General features: G+C 36.5%; 4 protein-coding genes across 4 annotated transcripts in view; 2 read left to right on the top strand and 2 right to left on the bottom strand.

Moving 5' to 3' along the window:
• Positions 1-24,401, top strand: part of LOC116022221 (farnesyl pyrophosphate synthase 1-like) — a 462,332-nt gene that overhangs the window by 412,748 nt on the left and 25,183 nt on the right. The window lies entirely within an intron of this gene.
• LOC116023540 lies at positions 3,340-9,079 on the top strand. The gene is made up of 6 exons (XM_031264541.1): positions 3,340-3,634; positions 6,369-6,433; positions 6,643-6,765; positions 6,868-7,656; positions 7,946-8,162; positions 8,656-9,079. The coding sequence occupies exons 1-6, from the start codon at positions 3,340-3,342 to the stop codon at positions 9,000-9,002; spliced, it is 1,836 nt and encodes a 611-aa protein (XP_031120401.1). The 3' UTR covers positions 9,003-9,079.
• Positions 10,493-12,376, bottom strand: LOC116023539. Its single transcript, XM_031264540.1, has 2 exons — positions 10,929-12,376; positions 10,493-10,851 (listed from the first exon to the last, which is right to left on the bottom strand). Exons 1-2 carry the CDS (start codon positions 11,071-11,073, stop codon positions 10,493-10,495), a joined length of 504 nt encoding a protein of 167 aa, XP_031120400.1. The 5' UTR covers positions 11,074-12,376.
• On the bottom strand, positions 14,692-19,433 carry LOC116022214 (transcriptional adapter ADA2b). The gene is made up of 13 exons (XM_031262827.1): positions 19,105-19,433; positions 18,616-18,671; positions 18,123-18,301; positions 17,670-17,735; positions 17,436-17,561; positions 17,286-17,361; positions 16,907-16,970; positions 16,759-16,817; positions 16,584-16,655; positions 16,259-16,481; positions 15,966-16,176; positions 15,289-15,534; positions 14,692-15,187 (listed from the first exon to the last, which is right to left on the bottom strand). Exons 1-13 carry the CDS (start codon positions 19,152-19,154, stop codon positions 14,996-14,998), a joined length of 1,620 nt encoding a protein of 539 aa, XP_031118687.1. The 5' UTR covers positions 19,155-19,433; the 3' UTR covers positions 14,692-14,995.

Here is a 24,401-nt window from a genome sequence, read left to right as displayed (position 1 = left end):
CCAGAACACCGGAAGCCCTTCTTTGAAGATCAAGCTGCATATTAGCCCTTCATTGAAGAACAAGCTACTTAACTCCGGAGGCCTTTCAGCAAGGAACACTTCCAGTTCGATATTCTTCGAACTTGGCATACTTCCAGTTCAGCATACTCTTTGAACTCGACATACTCCGAATTCGGCACACTTCCAATCGGCATACTTCCAGTAGAGAATCAGAAGACTTCTACACAGAGATTGTACCCTTTCTCGTTTGATGCATACTTCATTGTAACCAGCACTTTGAATTTTGAATATATACAATTCAAGTTTTTCGCGTTTACACAGGATTCTGCAAGTCTGTTTTAAGTGTGAACATGAGCAACTATGTACTAAATGCTTATTCCTTGAGCTTCGTAACAATTAATCGAATGCATTGGATGTGAACTCTCTAGCATTATCCATCATTATGCTTGTAATTAGATGGTTAGGGAAATGAGCTCTCAATTTTATAATTTGTGAGAGGAAATGAGCAAAAGCTATGTTTCTTATTTGTAATAGGCAAATATGTTCTTGGGCGTCGGTCGAGTTCAACCCTGCTCGATTCGAGATATAGTGTTGTGGCTTACCATGGAGGGATGTAGTTAAATGGTTATCCCCAATTGGTTTTAAGAAGGATATGTCAACCAGATAACCAAAGAACTCCATGATTAAGCGTAGGGCTGGGCATTTCGGTTCGGTTTGGTTTAAAACCGAAAAACAGATCAGTTCTAGTTTTAGAAGAACCGATCGGTTCGATTCGGTTCGGTTTTAACCGAAACCAAACGGTTATATATATATATATATAGAATCATGATCAGGTGTGACCTGTTCATTAGGTGTGGACATGCGGCCTATTTTCAGCCATTAGATCATATCAACTCATCAAATCAACGCGCAATATATATATGTTACAAAACACACCATTCTATGTACTAAAACGCGCAAAAGGACCAATAAAACACACCAATCCACACAATATACCAAATGCACCTATTCACTTAAAATTCATCAATATACTTAATAAAACACATCATTCTACGTATTAACATGTACCACAACGTGCCTCATGTCAGATTATAAGCATACACTATTTACACATATTAGAAAACATGTGCTAAAATATGCACCATTCTACGTATTAAAATGCACCACAACGTGTGTTAAAATGCACCAGAGAACGGATTAAAACACGCCTTAGAAACATGTGTTCAAATACACACCATTCAACGTATTAAAATGCATCAGACGATGTATTAAAACACACCATTCCACAACACAGTTACACATCATTCTACGTATGAAAATGCACCAGCAGATAGATTAAAACACACCATTCCACAACACAGTTAATGCACCAACATACGTAATAAACGCACCACAGCATGTATTCAAACGCACCACTCTATGTACTAAAATGCACCATTCAAATTCACGTAATATAAATACTAAAATTACCATAATAACCTCACTTAAACATATGCAAATTTCAATAGGATTAATAAAATTGAACGGTGGAGATTAGGCCGCATGACGCACCGGAGCTTGCTGCCGCATTTGAACAAATATATATATATATATATATATATATATATATATATATATATATATATATATATATATATATATATATATGTATATGTATATGTATATATTATAAATTATATATATATAAATTCCTTTTGGAATTTCATTCTAGAAATCTGGAATTAATTTTATAAATATATATAATAAATAAATATATATTATAATTATTGTATATATTTATTTATTATATGTATTTATAAAATTAATTCCAGTTACTGGAATTTCATTCCAGAAATCTGGAATTAATTTTATAAATATATATAATAAATAAATAAATACGGAGTATATATTATAATTAATGTATATATTTATTTATTATATATATTTATAAAATTAATTCCAGTTACTGGAATTTCATTCCAGAAATCTGGAAATTTCTAGAATGAAATTCCAGTAACTGGAATTAATTTTATTGTTTTATTTTTTTATTTTAATATGTTTGAATTGTTAATTGTTGGTATTTAATATTTAGATATTAGACTTTGGATTTGGGTATGCAATATTTCATGTATATTTATTGCGACGCCCCGTTAAGTTGTGACATCCCGTGACTGCATTGTTGCATAGGAAATGTTAAATTCAGGGGTTTTAAATCAAACCAAACACCGAATCGAAATAAATGCAAATCGAAATCGAACAGTTGCAAACCGAATTGAAACTGAACTGAACTCTAATGTTAAACTGAATAGTTTGATTTTTTTAAAATCGAAAAATCGAAACCGAAATCGAAAAAACTGAACCGAAGACCGAAATGTCCACCCCTAATTAAGCGTGCTTGACTTAAAAAAGACTCATGTTTTTAAACTATAGTTTAGGGACGAAAATTGTAATTTTCTTTTAGAGAAAAATAGGATTATTTGTAATTGTGTTTTTGAAAACGGATTATTTGTAAATTAGAATATATTTTTTGCCAAGTGTAGTAGCCTGTAGGACTCTAATTATAGGACATTAGGAGAAATATTTCACTGTTTTCTGTCCCTTTTACACCGTTTTTTCTCCCTTTCCTCTGACTATTGCTATGTTGGTGCCAAGGCATATTGGCGCTTCTCCTCTCCTCGACTTCACTTTCTCTACTCGCTCTGTAATCTCATTCTGCTTCGCTTTCTTCTTCTCCAGCTTTCGCGATACTTAGTACCTACGCGGAACTGAAGAAGAGAGAATTCACGGAAAGCGCACGCCAGCAAACCCGCAAACACCGCTCTTTTGGTATCAGCTCTCTGTTGTTTCTTCCCGACGCAAAAACCGCCCGTTTTCTCAGGTTGCTTTTATTCTTTTTTGCTTCATTTGCTGCTTATCTTCGTTTTCTTTGAATTTGTGCATATCCAGCCCTAAGCTTTGTGTTGATACGAGTGTATGATCACTTGATTTTTTTGTGAATGCTGGTTGATTCATGTGTTTATATGTGTTTGAGCTTGGTCGCGGGTTGGGAATGAGGAAAACCCTGGCTGGGTTTTGTCGTTGATAGACTTGTTAGTGTTGTTCGTGCAAGTTCCGTGTGTTCCTCGTGTGATCATAGGCTTAACGAAATTCTTTGATTGCTTTTTATTCTTTTGTTACGGGTTTGTACAATCTCACAGGCATAAATTTTACATTTTTACCACCTTGCTCTCCTTTTGTGGTTATAGAAGGAAGATAAAGGAGAGTTTAAGCTGAGGGGTGTAGCATAAAGTGAAATTCTTTGCTATTTTCTTGAATGTGTGTTTGTAGTTTTCACTCTTTTTTATACTCTGGCTTGTCAGGATGTCAGGAGAGTACCGTGCCTTTGTTGCATGGGAAGAAAAATTTATTGTTGAGGAGAAGGGGAGTCGAATAATTCACTATTATTTAAGGGATACTGTGGGAGGTTCACTCCTTGCTGTTGTGGGCAGAGAAAGAAGTAGAAGGCACATAACCTATACGATTTCTGCAGAGTTTCTAGACTACTATAGGTGCTGGAATGCCCCCATTGCTGGCACAAAATGGCGTGCGAGACGTGATGTTGTGGACTGGCTCATATCATTGGTTCCAAGGAATCACCTGCCACCACCAATTTCGGGTATGCACTATTCATGTAGAAGTCTTAGTATTCAATTGTTTATTTTGAGTGAATATCTTCCCCAGGATACATGGTAGGCTATTATGGATTTGGAGTGTTTTGTTAGTTTCATTGTGTTGTATAGGTAGAGTAGTCTTTATATGACATTGAAATCAAAACTTATTAACTTGTATAGTTGTATTAACATCTTGGTCTGCTTTCATTTTAAGCTTGAGACTTCCCATTCCCCCGTCCCTCCCTCCTTCCTCTCTGCACCATGGGATATCTCAGTTTTTTGAGGGTGAGTACTGTGTTTGGTTGACCTGAATGACTTGTTAGTGACTAGAGAATAATTGTATCCATACAAATAATAGGAATATGATGAAGTTGTCCATAAGGTTTTGTCTCTTTGCAACACATAAGAGTTATTGGTTTTATTTGTATTGAGTGTATATAAAACATCTTTACAAAAGAGTTAAGCTAACAAGTCTGAACTAAATTAACACAAGGCTCTGCAGAGTTGGTTACCCATTTTTAGCTGAAATGATGATTAGAAGCTTGAATTAAGTTTAACCTGGTATTACAATGATGACAGAGAATCAAAACTGCAACCAAATAGCAAGGCTAGGTTTCTTGCACATTTTGGTAGATATTACCTTTCAAAGAATATTGAACTATTTTGTGTTTAATGGCAATGCAGGGTTAAATCAAGCAAATGCTAGTATCAAGCTTTTAAACTTTACCTTCTTACAACCATTTAATGTAATGTGTGCAATTGGAGTACGTCATTTCTACACTCGGCCATGTGGATAAGTTGCAATGAAGTGCAACCTTCCATTGTAAAAAGTGAAATTTGTTGAATTTATAGTTGAGTGTCAACTTCATATACTCCATTAGTCTATAGCCTTTTAGAGTGTGGATTTTAGCATTATTTTTAACCCTTGACGTTATCTGATGTGGCTCAAGTTACCATAGTTTTGGCATGAATTATTTCTGAAATATGGGATGACGGTATTTAAAGACATTTAGAATACCAGAATTAGCAATCATTAGGAAACAAATCGGAAATATACACGTGTACGAGTACACATAAAATAGCTGTCGAGTCAATTTGTTTGTACTTAAATGTGAAAGGCGTTTCGATACGTAATGTCTTTGGGGAGGGCTTTACCCTTTTTCAGATCTTCGAATTCTTCGCTTTGAACAACACTTGTAATCAGGGTAAACTCACAGCTCTTTTGTCTTATTTTTCTTCTATTCACAACTAGGCAATTCAACCAGTTAGTCAATCAAGGTAAACTCTGCTTGTTGCATTTGTTTCATCATTTGTTTGTTGATCGTTGGGTGAAATCAAGTTCTATGGAAGAGAAAACATGGAATGATTGTTTCGTTTGATCGTATCAATAGATTTTTATTTGAAGGGCTTTCCATTTACGTTGAGAAAAAAGATTTACTGTCTAGTTGGCTTATTCTTTTACTTTAATTAGTCAAATCATTTCTTGATAGGAACAATAAATTTTTAGACAATCTGCATTTTTTGTATTTAGGGTTAGATGTTTGTTTTTCTTGCTCATTCAGGAAATCAAGACCATTTTTAGATATCAGTCGAAAACTTTGCTTTTGAGACATCAATTTCTTACTCTCTATGAAACTATTTTTTTTCCTGGAATTCTAGAACTGGATATATCTTTCCTATTTATTTTCATGATTATGCAAACTGTAAAAATTTGTCCTCCTGCCTTTTTTCTTGCTCATTTTTTAAATTTTCTAACAATTAACTATTCCTAAAGTACCTGGTCAACAAAATTTTTCTATGCTTTTGAAGCCAAAAACTGTTAACACGGCCTCATAGTTAACATATCCATTTATATCACATTTTGGTTTTGATTGAATGAATGATATAGTTTTGGCGGTATGACTCTTACTCTTTCCTTCAGCACTGTACTGTATTTGGGATTTCATGTGTTATTTTGCATCTTTAGTAATCTGGTTTATGTTGAGGATTTACATATCATAATTTATGCTTGAGACATGTCCTATGTGCATCCTTGTTTTCTTCCATCTCTTTTCTGTAATAATTTTGATGCCTATTATCAAGCCAGATTTCTTGTGTTCCTACCGAGAATTTATATCTCCTCTCCCTAATTTATACATAGATATATAGTTGGGGGGACTGGTTGATTGGTTCACCGAATTGCTGTCTAAATGTTAGTCCACAATCTTTAACTAGAAGCTACAACTAAAATTCGACCTTGAATATGGATGGAAGATTGCTGAATATTCTTTTACCCAAAAAGAAAAAGAAAAATAGTAGATAGGGGCTCAACTGCTTCATTCATAATGTAAGTCATAGGCTCATAGCCACATTTAGGAAGTTCTGGCTCAAAATGCCTTAGTAATCTCAAGGGTTGATTAATATTCAGTATTCACAGCCCTTGAACCTCTAATCAGTAGCCAAAAAGGTAAATTTGCATATTCACAGTTGGTGCTAGTGTGTTACAATGTCCCTTTGTGGCAATCTCATGGTAGTTCTGATTTTAATCACTAAAAGTAATCCTCAATTCAACATTAAGAATATGCACTTTGAAAGCAAAAGAGAGGGGATTGGTTTTCTTCTGTTAAAAGAAAAGACTACATGAGTTGTGGAGCTGTCCTCATTTTCCAAAGTTTTGGTTGAAGAGATTACATAAACTGTTCTCCTGTACTTTTTTCCTTAATTTTTCTCTTCTAATGAATTAAATATCTCTTCATGCAGATCCAGAAATTGCTGAATCAACCATGGCTGGTATCACTAATCCTCGAATCCAGCGTGCAGACAAGGTCTTAACTTCATTTTGTTTGAATGCACACAAGCCTGTGTGTGTTGATATATATATATATATATATATATATATTTGTGTGAGCATGTGTGTTGATATTAATGTTTGATGTGTGTGTTGATCTTGCTCTTATGGTGAGATTGTTCATAATTTTTCTTCAGTTACCATGTTTATGGCTCAAAGAAGTAATGAAAAAATATTTTATTTCAGGAAATTGTTCCCAGAAAATTAAAACCCGAAGATTCAGATATAGCGTGGTTAGGCGAAGCTTCGATCTGTTCCAAGAGGCTCAAGCACTACCCGGCTATTTTCCGTAATGGAACTGTAACAGCTGTAAGTACTATGCCCCCCTTCATTAGCCTGAAGTGGTTTGCTCCCTCTCGGTACATTCTTCCTTCTGCAGGAAAGGTCTGACAATGTTCTCTTGATTCTTAGGCGCATTCCTTTGTATCCATCATGGTGGATGAAGAAAGCCACTACGTTGGTTACATAGAAGATCTCTATGAGGACAAGAACGCTCTGAAATGGGCTAAAATTCGCTGGTTTCACCATCTTCGGGAAGTAAAATGTGTAATTCCTCAGCTAGAAGATACACATCCTCGAGAAGTATTTATCACGCCTCATGTCCAGGCGATCGGTGCAGAGTGTATTGATGGTCCTGCTACTGTTTTGACTCCTAATGATTACCAGAAATATGCTGCATTTCTTCCAGAGAGTTTATTGTCTGAGACCTTTATATGCTATAGGGAGTTCAAAAACAACAAGGCTTTCCCTTTCTGTTTAATTAGATTACAAGGCTACTACAATCAAGCTGTTTTCAGCTTGTTACATAGGCAAAATGTTTCACAGCAAATGGTAGAACGCCAGAAAACACGAGAAGAAAAAGGTTCAGCCACCAAAGATCCGGCAACGCAAGTGACTAAGAGGATTAGAGATCACAGTGATCAGATTTCGGGGACTGGCTCCCAGATTACAAAATGTGGATCAACTCGCCATAAGTTGAAAATCAAATTAACTCGCAAAGGACCAATTGGAACTCAACCTGTTGCGCCTGAGCCCCAGTCCCATGCTTCTTTCAAAGTTGGTGAAAATGTAGAGTTCCTATGTCAGGATAGTGGCATGAGAGGCTGCTGGTTCAAGTGTACGATCATTCAGACTAAGGAACGTTTTCTGAAACTTCAATACTTTGATGTCGATAATGTTGATGAACCTGGAAAATTGGAGGTATGTTAATCCTCTAAAATCATCAATTTAGTTGCGTAGTGCTTCAACTAAAAGATCTGAGAACTTGTCTTGTACTAGTGTAGAATCTTCTCTTATTCTGTGGTTCTACCCTTCTTTTTCTAGGGGTAGTAGAAAATGAGAGTACAATGGTAGATACCATATGTGTTACGCATTTACAAATTATACCATTGCAATATACCCACATCACTTCCCTGTTAGGGGAAAGAAGATTTATTTACATGTCTGTCTATAAAAATCCTTACCACCCGTTTCTTTGTTTGACTTATAGGAGTGGATTATTGCATCAAAAGCTTCAGCTCCTGATAAATTGGGCATGAGATGCACTGGACGCCTTACAATTCGACCTTGGCCTCGTAAGGAATCTTCAAACTGTTCTTTTGGAGTAGGAGATGCAGTTGATGCATGGTGGTGTGATGGTTGGTGGGAAGGCATTGTAGCTGGATTTGATGTTTCCAGAAGTGACCACTTCCAAGTTTACTTCCCGGGTAATTTTCTTCTGCTGCCAAACTCCATAGTTTGTTTTATCATTTATGGACCTCAGCCACACCCGCCCCTCAAGAAATGTGTGTGTTTATTGAGTGCAAAAAATTGTCCTGTGGACCTAGCTAGGGATATCAATACCAAAAAGGACAGTACATTCAGATATTGCATTTCTCTTTGCATCTGTTCAATTATAATTTGGATATTAGAAGACTGATTCTTAGTTTGCTGATTTCCCTGAGAAATAACAGCATGTTTGGTTCACAGAATAGGCCTGGAATGGAATGACATTCCCTGGAACAGGCCTATTCCATTGTTTGTTAATGCATTTTGTTCCCTGGAATATTGTTCCCGGAAACGAGCTATTCCCCTTGCAAGGGGAATAGCTATTCCAGGGCCCCTCCTAGTATTAGGCTATTCCTGAGCCCCCTCCCCCGGGTTTTGATCATGTTTTAGAATTTTCTTCCAATAATCATTATATCGCGTTGCCAATTTCAGGCGAAAACAGGTCAAGGACATTTCCAAAGAAGAATTTGAGGATTTCGAGAGACTGGATTGATAACAAGTGGGTGGATATAAAACCAAAGCCCGATATATGCTCATTCATTTCTGCAGCTGCTGTTTCCTCTAAGCCAAGGATCTCATCAGGCTCAACTTCGGCCGAGGCATCTAGGGTCACCGCATCATCTGGCGATAACAAATCTCTGACAGCTTCCAAGCCTGGAAAAGATCTAGCAGAACTCGACTCTAAGAAGCAGTTGAGTGTAAATGACCAAAAAGAGGCAGGGACCTCCAATCGTGTGGGGCGCCGTGCTTCTGGTAGGAAGGGGAAGTCTGTTAAATGATAGGTAAGTGGATACAGCATGGGAGATGGGGAGAAAAAATCAGTGGTTGGGCTGCTAAGGGATTACTTTTGAGTTTTATGTGGTGGCACCATTGATTGGTGTAAATACTATATAGCCTTCATATAGACTTAGAGAAATATGAATGCTAGAACTTGTGAAAAAATAGGGTATCATTGCAAGGCTTTTACAACTTGACATTAGAGTCTTGTGGATTTTGGTTCCAAAGGAGCCAATATATGGTATGCATTGGTGTTTTATGTTGACATTTTTTTGGCCTCTTGGGAAGGAACCTTTGCTATATTGGGGGATGAGGGAATCCCGCAGTCACTATCCGTGGGTGTGTACTGGGTAATTTCCGCCTTGTGACCTTAGCCGGCAAAAGACCATAAGGAGGTAAAACATAGTTGACTGACTCAAACCAAGATGGTTGAGATTTGAACTAGATCAGCTTTTTATTGTAAGGTGGTGAGCTACCTCTGTCCGTCTAACGGTCTAGGTACACTGGAGTTGGTCCAGGGGAATCGTCACATGTGAGAATCGAACCTAGGTTCTTTCAAAATTCTTTCCCACAAAGAGAGCTCACTTGCCACTTGAGCTACCCCATTGAGTTTAAAGGTGGTGTATTACTTAGCAAAAAGTATAACTATTTTCTTATTTTGTTAACATAGGTCAGACTTTATTGGGTTGAAAGACATACCTAAATTAGATTACATGACTCTTGGGTCAGATTTTAATGTTTTTTAGAAAGACCAATCATCTTGATTAGATAGTGTTTCTCCTCAAGGAGCTTTCTTGGTGTTTAGGTTTTATAAATATTTAGGTTTTTTTTTTTTTGAGAGTAATAAATATTTAGGTTTTTAGTAGCTAACTTAGGCGAGTTTAGAATAATTATATCCTCGTGCAAGAATTCTGGACAAGATAGGAGTTTTGTATCCTATCTCATTATCACCACTAAGAGTGATTATAAGTCCTTATTTTATTTGGATTTAAAGGTGAATTGTGGATCAAAGATTTTGTTTTGGAAAGCATCAACTAGCTGGAAAAAAACTTAATTCATTAAATCAGAAGCAAGACAATCAACAAGAAAACCTGGGGGAGTCTCTCCGCAACCTGACTCAAAAATGGTCGTCTGAGCAACAAAGTGAAGCACAATTCGCGAGTTAATTCCATTTTTGGTCCTAATGACAATCCACTTTTAGTCCTTTTTTATCAGAACATCCACTTTTGGTCCTATTATTATTGTGACATAACCATTTTTGGTCCTTTATCAACAAATCAGTTTAAATATCGTTAAATACAAGGACATTTCGGTCTTCAACTATGAATGCTTTCAAAAAATAAACACAAAAAATATAGCGGTTCAACATACTTTGTATAAAAAAGATTGAAATGTCTTTGTGTTTAATGATATTTCAACGATTTTGTTGCTGGAGGACTAAAATTGGTCATGTCATGATAATACTAGGACCAAATGCGGATGTTCTAATGTTCTAATAAAAAAGGACTAAAAATGGATTGTCACATATAAATCTAGGACCACAAATGGAATTAACTCCACAATTCGCATATCGCCTAACAAACCCAAATTTGACATCATCTATCAAAGATGTCAATTCTTTAATATCGTCCACAATTAAACCAAAAGCAAAATAAAATGAATTACAAGACAAAGCATTAAACAAAAGTTGAGAGTCTGTCTCCACATCCACACTTCCCATACCGGTGTCCTTCAGCCAACTGAGAGCCTCCCGCATACTAAAAGCCTCAGCCTCTTCCACATCAAACGAGCCGGTCATATGCACATTCTTAGCATCAAGAAACCTGCCATCTTCATCACGTAACACCCAGCCTAATCCCATAATATTAAGACCATGATCAACTGCCACATCCGTGTTCAATTTAAGTCTCCCTCAAGGTCTTCCTTACCAGTATTGGATGCTGAAGTCAAACGGCCTGAGGATCCACTTCTGTTCAAGTCTTCAACTCTAACTAATAGTGCAAGAGAATCAATGTTAAAAAACAGATGGAAACCATGTAAGCAACAAAGTAACACATGGGATATGAAAATCATACTTTACTCTTTGATACGATTCTCCCAGTAATATCTTTGTCCAAATGTAAGTCAAACTCCTAACTATTTACCAACCCAAAACCAAATTTCAATGCTACACCATAACAGCATGTCAATATCCCAACTAAATTATATTTAAGCACAAAGAAACTGAAGAATATACAACAAAAACTAAAGCAGGAAACTGGATTTTGAAGTATATAAGTTTAAACCTTTGATTGGGATCTTCTTCCGCGTGAAAATTTCCGCGAGACCGACCCATTCACTTTCTAAATTGAAGTGGTAAATGGTTCACCAAAAGGATGAGATTTTACAAGATTGTTAACATTATGGCAATTTTTATATTGACTCCTATTGTTTTAGTATACACAGTACAAAAGTAAGGAAGCTGATGGCAATTTTGCAAACTGAGATGAGGGTAATGGCCATGAACATCTCAAATGCCACAAATCAAGATTTGCTGTAGAAAGATCAGAGGTTGCTGATGATACTCTTAATTGCACCATCGCAATTCCCTCTATGTAAACTGCCTACATTATTTATCCATTATCCATAAAAAGATCAAATTAGCATGACAAAAAATGTTTATGCATAATCTCAAATCACAACCCTAATATAATTTCCCCTAAACTCAATAAATCATCAAAACTACTAAATTTTGCATAATTTCTAGAACTTCAGCCTGCACAATTTAAACTAAATAAAATAAAAAAAAATAAAAAAAAAAGTAGGATATTAATGTGAGGGTGAAATGAAATTGATAATGGAAATGAATGAAAGCTAGCCCATCTCTGCCATTCCGTTCAGTGAAGCAAAGCTTCCAGGCTATGTCTCTGCTTCACATATAAGGTCTCCCTTGAACAGAAACGATGCAATTTCCATATCAAAAAACAAAGGCTTCATCTCCATTCCTAAGGCAAATCTCATATCTGTCAAACACCAGGCATAAACACAAGTACATCAGAGTTCTATGCTCCATTTTTTCCCCATGAAAGGCTCGCATAGTTCCCACATCGGAATCAGATGAGGAATATTTCTTCTTAATAAGTCCTTAGGTAGAAGGTTTGTTTGCTGGGCTCGGTAACGCGAGCCTGTAACCCGAGTGGGAGCATTAAAATGGTGGAATAATTGGGCTTACCTTGAAGGCTGGGCTTTGGGTGCTATCTACTGGCCTGCCCATTCCAAGTGGTGAGTCTGGCTGTGGAGTCTCTGCGAAGGCGGAGGCCTCTTGGCCATTAGATCGGAGGGCACCGCGTCAGGCTGGTTTCACAGAGCAGCGAACACCTCCTCTTCTCCTTGTTGGAAGGATAACAGGCCGGAGCATCTGGCCTGATGGGTTGCCCAAATTAAACCACCATTTTTCTCTTTTTGGGCCAAGTTCGTATGGGTGTCGGCCACATAGAAAGAGGAACCTTACAGAAGTTATTTTCACAGCGAATTAACATTACTGGACCAATTTCGGTAAGAAAATTACCATAATTTGGATAGTATTTATTATATTAAAAAAGTTAAATAATTACTTGGTGAGTTGGTGGTAGGGATGGCAATGGGGCGGGGCGGGGAGTATGCGGGGAATCCCCGACCCCACTCAACCCAATAGTCAAAGTGTCAAATTATTTAAAAAAAAAAAAATTAAAATCCATATTGATGTGAATCCCTAACAATACTAAGCAGAATGAAATAGCATCTGATAGTGTTTATGTGTTTAGCATCAATTAAGCAAAATGAAATAGCATCTGGTAGTGTTTTTGTGTTTAGCATCTGGTTGTGTTAACTGTTAACATTTAGTAAATGTGGAAAAACACTATCTAGAACCCAACCAAAAGCATAAGAAATGTGATAAATGTTTGTACCATTCAAGAATTCAATACATGAAGGCATCCAAAGTCAAGACACACTGAGTTCTTAGTAAACAAGAGTACAATAAGAGTGTATAAAACATCCTGATATGAAGTCCAAACCAAAACTAAGCATAACAAAGTTGAATATATTATTTTGATTAATAAACTGATAACTCATTATTTATTATTATTATTATTATTATATAATAAAAATTATATATATATTAAATTATTCGGGGACAGGACGGGGCCTCCCCGCCCCGTCCCGTCCCCGATCCCCGAAATTTTCCCCGATCTCCGTCCCCGTTCCCGACGGGGACGGGGCACATTGCCATCCCTAGTTGGTGGACCAATTTTGACAAATTAAAATATCTTTGTGAGACAATTGCATTGCCACAATTTCAACAATAGTTATTAGGAAAAATTGTAATTTATACCTCTTAGACTTTGAAAAAATTTTCTCGAAAATTCTGTTTATTTAAACCAAATAAAATCTATTATAAGATTTTCACTCCTACGAAGTATATAAACTCATATATATATATATATATATATATATATATAGAGGTATTCGTAAAATATTTTCTACACCAATTTCAAAATAACTTAATATCAAACTTATATAAATATTCATAGTTTCAAAAGTCTTATTTTAATAAAATGCTTATAAGTTAAAATCTTTGGCCAAAAGTCTATCTGAGATGAACCTGAGAACCTGATAGCCAATTTTATTCCAAACACTCTTCAGCATTTTCTCAAGAAGAAACCAAGCAAGCCAAGAGCTAAACATTTGTGAGATCATCCCATCTTCTTCATCCCTGTATTCTTCTTCACCATTTCTTTCTTTCCCTTTTCATTTCCCGAGCACATATTTGTGCATGTGTTTGATGTTATTGTTGTTATTTCTTGGTTTTTGTGGTTATGGGGTTTAGGGAGTGGAGAAGGAAGCCAGTCTTAAAGGCTTAGAGGAGGGATTCAAGCTCTTAACATATCAAGCTTGAGGTATAAACCATGAAAACTCAAAACTTATGAGCTCATAAAACGACGCCGTTTTGGACCTAAGTCCACATTGCAAGGTGGACTCGGGTCCACAGTATAATTTGCACATCCATGCAAACTAGGCCTAAAACACGTTCATATTTGCAACCCAACATCTCTTATCGCAATCATTATTCTATAGACCATGGTCCATACAACTTTGTCAACAATAAATAAAAAATACATTATTTATATACATAAAGTATATTGTTTGAATACTAAAAGTACATTAATTTGTATGATGTTTTGCCCTCTTATCACAGTCTCAATACAACTCATTTAGTGAGAGGAAAAAATACAACTCATTTAATGATCCATGCCCAAACAAGGAAATCTAGCAAATTATACCATAGAATATGGACCCTAGTCTAAAATAATCTTAGATTATGTGTCTGCAATTACATTTTGTACTTGTAATTAGCATTTTTGTGTCTTGTAAATAAATTGAAGGCAAATAGCATTTTAACTACAGGCACAAAATAGTAACCACAAACATCTAAACTATTAACTGCAAGTACATAATATATCAACGGCAGACACATAATTTTTAGATCAAAGTCCACAATGCAAGATGGACCTTGGTCCATGGTATAAGGATCGAGGAAATCTTATCACCATCACTCTGCTCCAATTTCAACACAATTGAAACCAGGATTCAAAGATTCCCCTCAACCTGGTATCCCAAACATGTCAAAAGGGATCTACACTGCAATGCCTGACTGAAATTTCTCCAGAGTAATGAGGAAACCATGCATGAGTATATCATTGCATTTGCTGGGAACTGACACTACTAGCACACAGCTCAGCAGCCTCTCAAATCATATGTATCAATTGGAAACACAAGGAAATTGGACAAAACTAAGTTTAAAATTACAAATTTATGGTTGGTTATACAACAATACACTATCAGAGGATCCTGATGGTGTAGGCCTGATGTGGAAAGATGAATTATGCACAAAATGTGTACCCCTAAAACACCCCCGCTCCATCAAGCCGTTAAAGAATAGATAATCTACGAATGAAAAACTTGTGTAGACACGTTTTCACAATGGAGCAATACCCTTCTTCAGAAGCATGTCATAGACTCTATCCACTTTTGTTGTTTCGATTTGGAAGAAGGTATAAGCATCAGACTTTTTGGTGATGTCTCCACTGTATATGTGTACTGTCATCAATTCCAGCATCTTAAGATAATGTGGTGGCGGCATCCTAATGTCACGACATAGTTGTTTCTCCTGTAATTCCCGTAATGTGACGAGTTAAACTCATGCTATTGACCATCAGGTAAAGAACGTAAGGATTAGCTTTCATTTCAAATTAGAACTTGCATACTTACAGGTTCAGACAAGAGCTCTATGGCAGAATGTGCTGCAAATTCCAAATCAGTAAGAGAACTCAAGTTGGCCAAGCTAGAGCTTCGTTTGTTTGAATGTGTTCCAAGTGAACTCAGACTGTCCTGGATGCTTGGACCAGCATGATAATTTTCCTTTTTGGGACCATTTTCTTCAACTTCCCTCTTTCTTTTCTGTTCAAAGTATCTATCTGCTTCTGCTGATGAACGACACCCAGCAGCTCTAGCTTCCTGCAGGTATGGTTTTGGAAGGACAGTTAATAAAACTATTGCTATAGGCATTGCCAATATCTGTAAAGTCTCACAGCCTAAAAAAGAATGCTAATTCAATATCAAATGCAAGAATAATTAAAATTTTTAAATTTTAAATAACTTCTAGTTTAAGATCAACATAATTGTTAGAATCATGAATGGACAGGGGGCATCTGGTCAGTTCAAACCACAACTGTAAGGTTGAATCCAACGGTTAGCTAGTTGAAAACGTAGCAGTATAAACCCATTTCTTTATCTCAACTCTCCCAATATGGCCATGTGGGACTCATGTCAACAGTAACAAGTGCAGAGAGAAAAGCAATAAAGAAAGACTGATGGGCAGCACAATTTATTTTCAGAAAACCAAATCATACATGTAAATATCTTTTTCAGGAATGAGAGTAACCGACCTTGAGTTCTTTTATTCTTTTCACAGTTCTATGCTCTAAGATTATAGCCTTAAGTAGTTCTTCATGCTCTTCCCTGGAATGAAAACGCATGAAGGCATCATAGCGTCGCCATAAATCCTTCTCTTCTTGAGATAAAGTCTTCTCAAATTCAGTTGGATAGAGCAAATTCCTTCCTATTATGAAATCTTTTCTACGTTTTCTCTCATCAAGCCTGCCAAAGTTTTCATTTTGTATTCAGTCTAGCACTATAATTAAGGACAATTATACTTTTAAAAAAATGTAGTAAGTAATACCTCTTTGAATAGATACGCAGAACTCGCAACTTCAGTTCTCGCTCCTCTTCAGTGTCAGCGTCTTTAAATTCCATGTCAGCCAATAGTAGCTCAGCATCATTATCATACTCTGGGTCAAACTCATGCCTTTTTTGATTATATCCACTTATTTCCATTAGTGATGGGCCCTCATCCTTTGATAACTTAGGCTTTTTGCTTCCAAAATTCAGAGCTGATACATTATCTGCCAATCAACAAGGAAAATTTACTCACGATCTTGAGTTTTTAAAGATCTTATTTTCACATACTGGCTGCAACAATGACAACTTTAAATATAATGTACAACCTTCCAACTTTACTGAGTCAGTTTGGTCCTTGGCTAAGACCTTCTTTGATGGCTTCTTAATGCCTGTTGTTCCTGCATGTATATGTTTATATTATAAGAATGGCCAATAAAATCTATATCTTTAAGAAAGACCAAGTGGCTGAAACACATATACCGAGATCAAGGTCTGCCTTACCAGTATTGGATGCTGAAGTCAAACGGCCTGAGGATCCACTTCTGTTCGAGTCTTCAACTCTAATTAATATGTGCAAGAGAATCAATGTTAAAGAACAGATGGAAACCATGTAAGCAACAAAGTAGCACATGGGATATGAAAATCATACTTTACTCTTGATGGGGAGAATGGCGATTCATTCTTCCGTGCTAGTTCGCCAAGTGAAAAGAATCCTGTAATAATCACAATCAACCAATATTATGGACCAACACAAAAAAGAAGCATTAGTTTGAAAACAAGAAGCTTAAATCCCTAATTCGTCATGTTGCTAAACATAATGACATCTTTAAGCCTTTTTTCCAATGTAATCCATCCACACTTCTCTTCCAAGTCTTAAAAATATCATCAGGTATGTAGCTGCAGAATGATAGAGCTAGAAATAGAAATAAATTTCACAAAGTAATAGCCACACCGGAGGCCTCTCATCTACAAGTGGACACACACACACACACGCATGAATATAAAGGACATCAATCTATAACACTAACCTTTCTTATCTTCACCATTGTCTTTACTCATGGCAAGGAGCTCTTCCCTGTTTCTCCCAACAACATGTGTCATATCCTGAAACAGCATTCGATATGGGTTAAATGTTGGGACAAAAGGGTAAAATTTGGAACTTATGCCAATTATCATACCGGCAGAGGAAAGTAGGGGGAGTTCAAGTACGCACTCCTATAGTGTTCAATGCATGCATCTTTGGTTTTTGTCCCAACATGCTCGCCAACTTCTGCCCACTTACCAATGCCATACATTTCAATACCCTGGTTACACAAATTCAAGCATAATATTGGAGAAGAAAAAAAATTAGTTAATAGAAGGATAAAGGATGGTATGAGTATATCATCAAGAATTCACAATTTAAGAAATACCTCTAAAAGTAACATTTCTTCATCAGCATTCCAGTCTGGACATATAAGGGGAAAAGATAAGATATCCTGTTCAAATGACATAAGGAAGGTTAATATCACACCAAGAGTTGATTCAACTATGCCCTAATCCTAAATCCAGTTAGGAAGGTCCTTAACATCAATGTGGGAAATGCCTATTAAATAGTGCATAGATGTGCAGACACGGAGGGGCAAAGCAAACACCAATGTGTTTCATGTGAGGAAATGAGCCTTCAATCCACAGCTAACATGAAGGTTATTACTAATTTAACACTATCAATGAAATGATTTCATCAAAGCCATAACTTATTACTAATTTTACACTATCAGTGAAAGCATTCAACAGACTGTCCAATGTAGTCATATTGTCCATGCAAGATAAGAGGACTACCATGAAAATTCAAGTAGTGCAGAACTAAGTAGTGCAGAACTAACCATAACCCTATAAGGATGATTGCTTTTGTGAGGTTGCACTTCAGCACCGACTGAGAAGCACTCTATGCATAGGTCAAAATCAGAACACACTGCACATTTGATACGGATTCTCCCAGTAATATCTTTGTTGCAATAGTTGCAGTGGTATGAAGCTGGTTTGCCTTCACCTGACCCTTGGCCTGAATGGCAAAGGCCCAATCATAAACAAATTTCCATAGAAATCAAAAACTTCATAATCAATCCACACCTTACAAAACTAGTCTGACCCTGACAGTGAGCTAAAAGTCATGTTAATAGTCTACCCAACTCTTTGGAAGGATTTCATTACTAATGATGTTAGCACCTTTACATAACATGGTCATTAAAATCTCCTTCTCATGTGCACAAAAGAAAAAAAAATGGCTAAGGAAATAGAAAAGCTGAGCAATATAATTTAACGAGAATGAAAAGTCTGGATTCAGCTGAAATGTAGTTGGCATAAAACAGAGCTCACCAGCTGTAATGTAATCTAAATTTTCTCCATTCGAGGCATTCTTTTTCCTCCTTGATCTGTGTTACAAAAACAGAAAACGAAACACTTTCGTGAAACTACACACTTTTATATTATCATTTCAGAAAAAAATAGAAAATAAATAACTTCGATTGTGAATTACCAACAAAGAGATTAATGGCAATGCAACTGATAGAGTGATAGGTCAAAATAATGACAATTTAAACATTAGTTATACATTATAAATCACGGGAAATGCTACTTGTTTCAAGAACACAACCAATAAAATCACTGCAATTAATAAAAGTTTAATAATCTTTGTCCAAGTGTAAGTCAAACGCCTAACTATTTACCAACCCAAAAGCAAATTTCAATGCTACACCATAACAGTATGTCAATATCCCAACTAAATTATACTTAAGCACAAAGAAACAGAAGAAAATACAACAAAAACTAAAGCAGGAAACTGGATTGAAGTATATAAGTTTAAACCTTTGACTGGGATCTTCTTCCGCGTGAAAATTTCCGCGAGACCGACCCATTCACTTTCCGAAGCTCGAAGACCTCAAAGAACTACGTATATGCGTATATACGTATGTATATGCTTGTTTTCAGGTTGTACGGGGGTGCAAAAACCCTAAATTAAAGTGGGTTAGTGAATGGTGACGAAGATTGAAGACACCCAGCAGAAAGTCAATGAATTTTAGTTTCCAAATTTGGGGGTTTTCTTAATTGAATTCTCAAATGTTCAACTTTGCTGTTTTTGGAAACCTAAATTCTTGCGTTGGGCTGTGAATGTTCATTGCATTATCAGAATGGTAATAACGTGAAAATACTTTTTTTTTTTTGTTTAGTATTTTCCTCCTGAAGTCCTGATTCTTTCGAAAAGAGTTTTCTTTTTGTTCCTTTTTCCTCATTGGCACTTCGATTTCTTTGTTAGTGTCTTTGGAAATTTGAAAATTAATTTTTAAAAATAAATTTTTTGAGTTTTTAATGTTTGAAAAAGAGTGAAAAATTAAAATTAACAGAAAATAATTTTCGGAGATCTGGAAAAATAGTTTGGTTTTTTGAGAAAATAACTTTCCCTTTATTGGAAAATCATTTTTCATATTCAACTTCTTCTTCTTGACTTCTTCCGAAAATGTTTCCTCGACTTTCTTCTGTCATTCTTCGCTTTCTGACAGAAATCAGAACCAACTAGATTGATTTTCAGAGATGACTCATTTTCAAAAAACGTTTTTAGAAGTTATTTCCTGATTTTCAAACACACCTTTAATGAAATTCGTTAAAATATTTCACTAATTTTAATTAAAAAAAATATAAAATTTTCACATATTTAATTTAAAAAAATTCTTCAACACATATGGAGGTGTTTGATTATTGGCTTATAAGCCAAATTTTAGCTTATTTGACCAAGTTTAGCTTTTTGACCAATCAATAAGCTATTTTAAAGTGTTTGGTAAATCGCTTATTGGTCTTGGCTTATTAGGCTAATAAGCTGAAAATTGAATAGCTAATGAATGTAGCTTTTTGTATCAACTGGTTGGGAACACTGGATATATTGACTATTTTATCCTTTGAAATCAATGTGATTTACTTTTAAATGGGTGGCGTGTTTGTTATTTTATAATAATAATAATAATAATAATAATAATAATAATAATAATAATAGAAAATAAATACGTAATAAAAATTGTTTTAGAATACTAGTATAATTTAATTAGAGTTAAATAAACAAAAATAATTAACTTATGTCCTTAAAAAAAGTATAGACGATATCCAAAATTTATAATTATTTATTAATAAGAGTTTATTATCTTCTTGTTATATTTAAAGGTTGAAATAATACAATACACTCATACCCTTAAATGTCATTTTACATTCAATCAGCTACTAGTAAACAACTAATTTACCAAACAATTTTTTTTATAACCAGCTAATACAACTAGCTGGTCAAACCAGTTAATGCAATCAGTCATCAACTACTAGCTAAACCAACCAGCTATCAACCGTTTCCAAACACCCCCAAAAATATATGTTCTTGAAATTTTATTGAGTAGCGTTTAACTCATAGAATATTTTTTTTTGAATACTCATAGAATATAAAATTATATAATAATGTTACTTTCTAAATGATAATGCGACATTATTAGAATGTAACATTAGTTTGTATATTTAATTAAGATTAAGATTGTTAAAATGTAACATTACCTTGAAATTGACTATATAATTAAAAGTGATATATGTAGTATAAATGGTAGCATAGAAATATTTAAAAATAATATTATAACATTTAAGAAATGTTAAATGTCAACATTACTTTTAATCACTCAATCATATTTTCTTACGTGGCGATAATATTATACTATCAAAGGTAATTATATAAGGAATTTTATTGTTTGGTTGGTGGAAAAGAAGTTGCTGGGAAGATAAATTCTATTGTTTGGTTGGATTTAAAATGGTAAGGGATAATGTGTATAAAGACCTATATGCCCCTACAAATTAATAAAAGTAATAATAATTAGAAAATAACACAAACGGTAAATTTGTCCAATCGTATCAATTTTTCTTCCCATCCTCCATGAAAAATTGTGTTTATAAATAAATATTCTTTTGAAAACTCCAAAACCCATCTTTTATTATATTCAGTTGAGAATCTGGTGAGTTTATATGCAGAGATATAGAAGCATAATAGGGTGAATTTATATGCTCATGAAACTCCTTTGAAACTATTTATGTTTGAAAATAAAGTAAACTATTTCTTTTCTTTTAATTACTATATAGCGTAGTGTAACAACACCTCTATTATCTGACATTTTAAATAAATGGTCACAATTATTAGGACTCTCTGAGTTTGAGTCACGTTAGGACTAGCTATCCTACTCTACCTGAGACTCCCCTAGTATATATATCTCCTATTCCTCATCATTGTAATTGTTCAATTGAATCAATACAATATTCAGTTCTCATCTGGTATCAGCTAGCCTAGGTTTATTTTCCAATGGATAACGGCTCTGTTAATTCTTCCGAACGGACCGTTTCTGATGCAGCTATTTCTTCTACGGTTTCTTCAGCAGCCGCTTCTCTGTCTGCTGCGCATCACTATGTTAGCATTAAACTAACGAACAAGAATTTCTTGTTTTGGAGGACGCAGGTTATTCCGTTTCTTCGTGGGCACGACCTCATGGGTTTCGTTGATGGCACGAACTCTTGCCCTAATCGTTTTCTTCCCGTTTCTGAAGGCTCATCCGCTGCTGCTGCTCTACCCAACCCGCTGCATGCTCCATGGGTGCGCCAAGATCAGGCGGTCCTTAGCATGTTAATCTCTTCACTTTCGTCGGAAGTTATGTACCTCGCAATTGGTTGCACTACGTCGCGTGATCTCTGGTTGGCGCTTGAGCAGGCTCTCGCTTCTTCCAGTCAAGCTCGGATTATGCATATTCTTGGACAGCTGCAAACAATACGCCAAGGTGATGCCTCCGCCGTCGACTACATTGCTCGTGCGCAAGTTATGGTGGAAGATTTAGCTCTTGCTGGCCGTGCGGTTCCTTTGGAGGATCAGAATATGTATATTTTCAGAGGTTTACGTCCAGAATATCACTCTATCGTAGCCTCTTTGAATGTTCGAGGTCAGCCGGTGCGTCTTCCCGAACTCGCCGATCTCCTTGGCTCGCATGAGTTCGCTACCGGTGATAGCTATGGCAGTGTTCCAGCCCCTGCAGCTGCGGCTTTTGTTGGCCAACGTGGTAGTGGAGGTCGGTCGCGGTCTTGGCGTGGCGGATCGAATCGCCGCGGTGGGAATCAGTCACGTGGCGGTGCTGTTTTCGTCGACCAACAACAGCAGGGCGATGGTGTGCAGCATGGACGTGGCTCGCATGGCGGTGGCAGGTCACGTGGGCGACGTGGTGGTAATTGGCAGCCTCAATGCCAATTATGTGGCAATTATGGTCATCTTGCACCAGCCTGTTTTTCTTTAATTGGCCGTGGACTCCAAGCTCATTTAACATATGCTGAGGATGCGCCGAATCTTGTGTCTGACTCGCATCTTTGGATTCCAGACACTGGGGCGACAAATCACGCGACCCCTGATATTGCTGCGCTCTCTACATCTGAAGAGTACACTGGTGGTGATGCTCTTCGAGTTGGTGATGGTACAGGTTTGCTTATTAGTCATACTGGTCATGCTTCTTTTTCTACCCCGTCTAAAGTATTTAGGATGTCTGATATTTTACATGTTCCTGGTTTGTCTTCCTCTCTTTTATCTGTGCAACGCTTTGCAAAAGATAATAAAGTCTTTTTTGAGTTTCATCCATCCTTTTTTGTTGTGAAGGATATAGCAACCAAGGCAATTCTTCTTCGCGGCAATAGTTGCGGTAGTCTCTACACGTTGCCCATTCCGAAAAACAGTCCCCGTGCGTTTATCTCGTCCCGTGCTTCCTCTTCCGTATGGCATGATCGTTTGGGACATCCTCATCAACGAGTCTTAGATCGTATTCTTCCTTTTTGTTCTGTTAGTGGTTCTAGTCGCAATAATCGTTGTACTTCTTCTTTGTGTTCTGCGTGTCAATTGGGCAAGTCTACTCGTTTCCCTTTGCCACGTGTAGACTCTGTTAGTTCGAATATTCTTGATTTGATTTATACTGATATTTGGGACCAGCTCCTGTTTTGTCTTCTTCTGGTTATCGTTATTTTGTTCTTTTTGTTGATGACCATTCTCGTTACACGTGGTATTATCCTATGAAATTGAAGTCTGACTTGTATGTCATTTTTGACAAGTTTCGTGCCTTAGTTGAACGGTCATTTAATCGCAAAATTAAGGCTATTCAGTCGGACTTAGGAGCTGAATACAAAAAGCTACATACTGTTCTTCTTCAGTTAGGGATTAATCATAGACAATCCTGTGCCTACACTCATGAACAGAATGGTCGTGTTGAGAGGAAACACAGGCATATTGTCGAAACTGGTCTTACTCTTATGGCTCGTGCGTCTGTTCCATCTCGTTTTTGGGACTTTGCTTTTGAAACTGCTGTTTACTTGATTAATAGAATGCCATCTAGTGTTTTGCAGAATTCCAGTCCTCATTTATTGTTACATAAATCTTCTCCCTCATACTCTTTTCTTCGTGTGTTTGGTTGTCTTTGTTATCCTCACTTGCGTCCTTATAATCGTCACAAAATGTCGTATTGGTCATCTCCTTGTGTCTTCTTAGGTTATCCTGAGTCTTTTAGGGGGTACAGATGCATGGACTTAATGACTAATAAGATTTATATCTGCAGACATGTACACTTTGACGAGAATGTGTTTCCCTTTGTTAGTAGGGTTGCTGTGCCATCTCCTCCCTCTGTGCAGAAGCCGTGGGCTGAATCGGTTTTACAGGTATTGCCATCTTCTCTTACTGATTCTGCTCAGGCTGATTCTCCTGTCACCACCACTGCTGCTCCTACTCGTCAAAGAGGACGACCCCGTAGCAAGTCCACACGTCCGACTGTTCGCTCCCATGCAATGGCTACGAGGAGTCGGTCTGTGGCTCCACTTTTGGCTCTCTCTGCTCAGGCCTGTCCTACCGAGCCCACTTGCTACACTCAGGCAGTTAAATTTTCTGAATGGCGAGAGGCAATGGATCTGGAGTTCAATGCACTTTTGCACAATCAGACTTGGGTTCTAGTTCCTCCTCGCCCAGGTATGAATGTGATTGGGTGTAAGTGGGTTTTTCGTACTAAACGTAAAGCTGATGGTTCAATAGAGAGGCATAAGGCGAGACTTGTGGCGAAATGGTTTAATCAAGTTCC

This window comes from Ipomoea triloba, chromosome 6 (genome assembly GCF_003576645.1).
Source record: "Ipomoea triloba cultivar NCNSP0323 chromosome 6, ASM357664v1".
NCBI classification, from domain to species: domain Eukaryota; kingdom Viridiplantae; phylum Streptophyta; class Magnoliopsida; order Solanales; family Convolvulaceae; genus Ipomoea; species Ipomoea triloba.
Note: the sequence above shows the minus strand (reverse complement) of the source record. Positions and strands in the feature narration are given on the sequence as shown.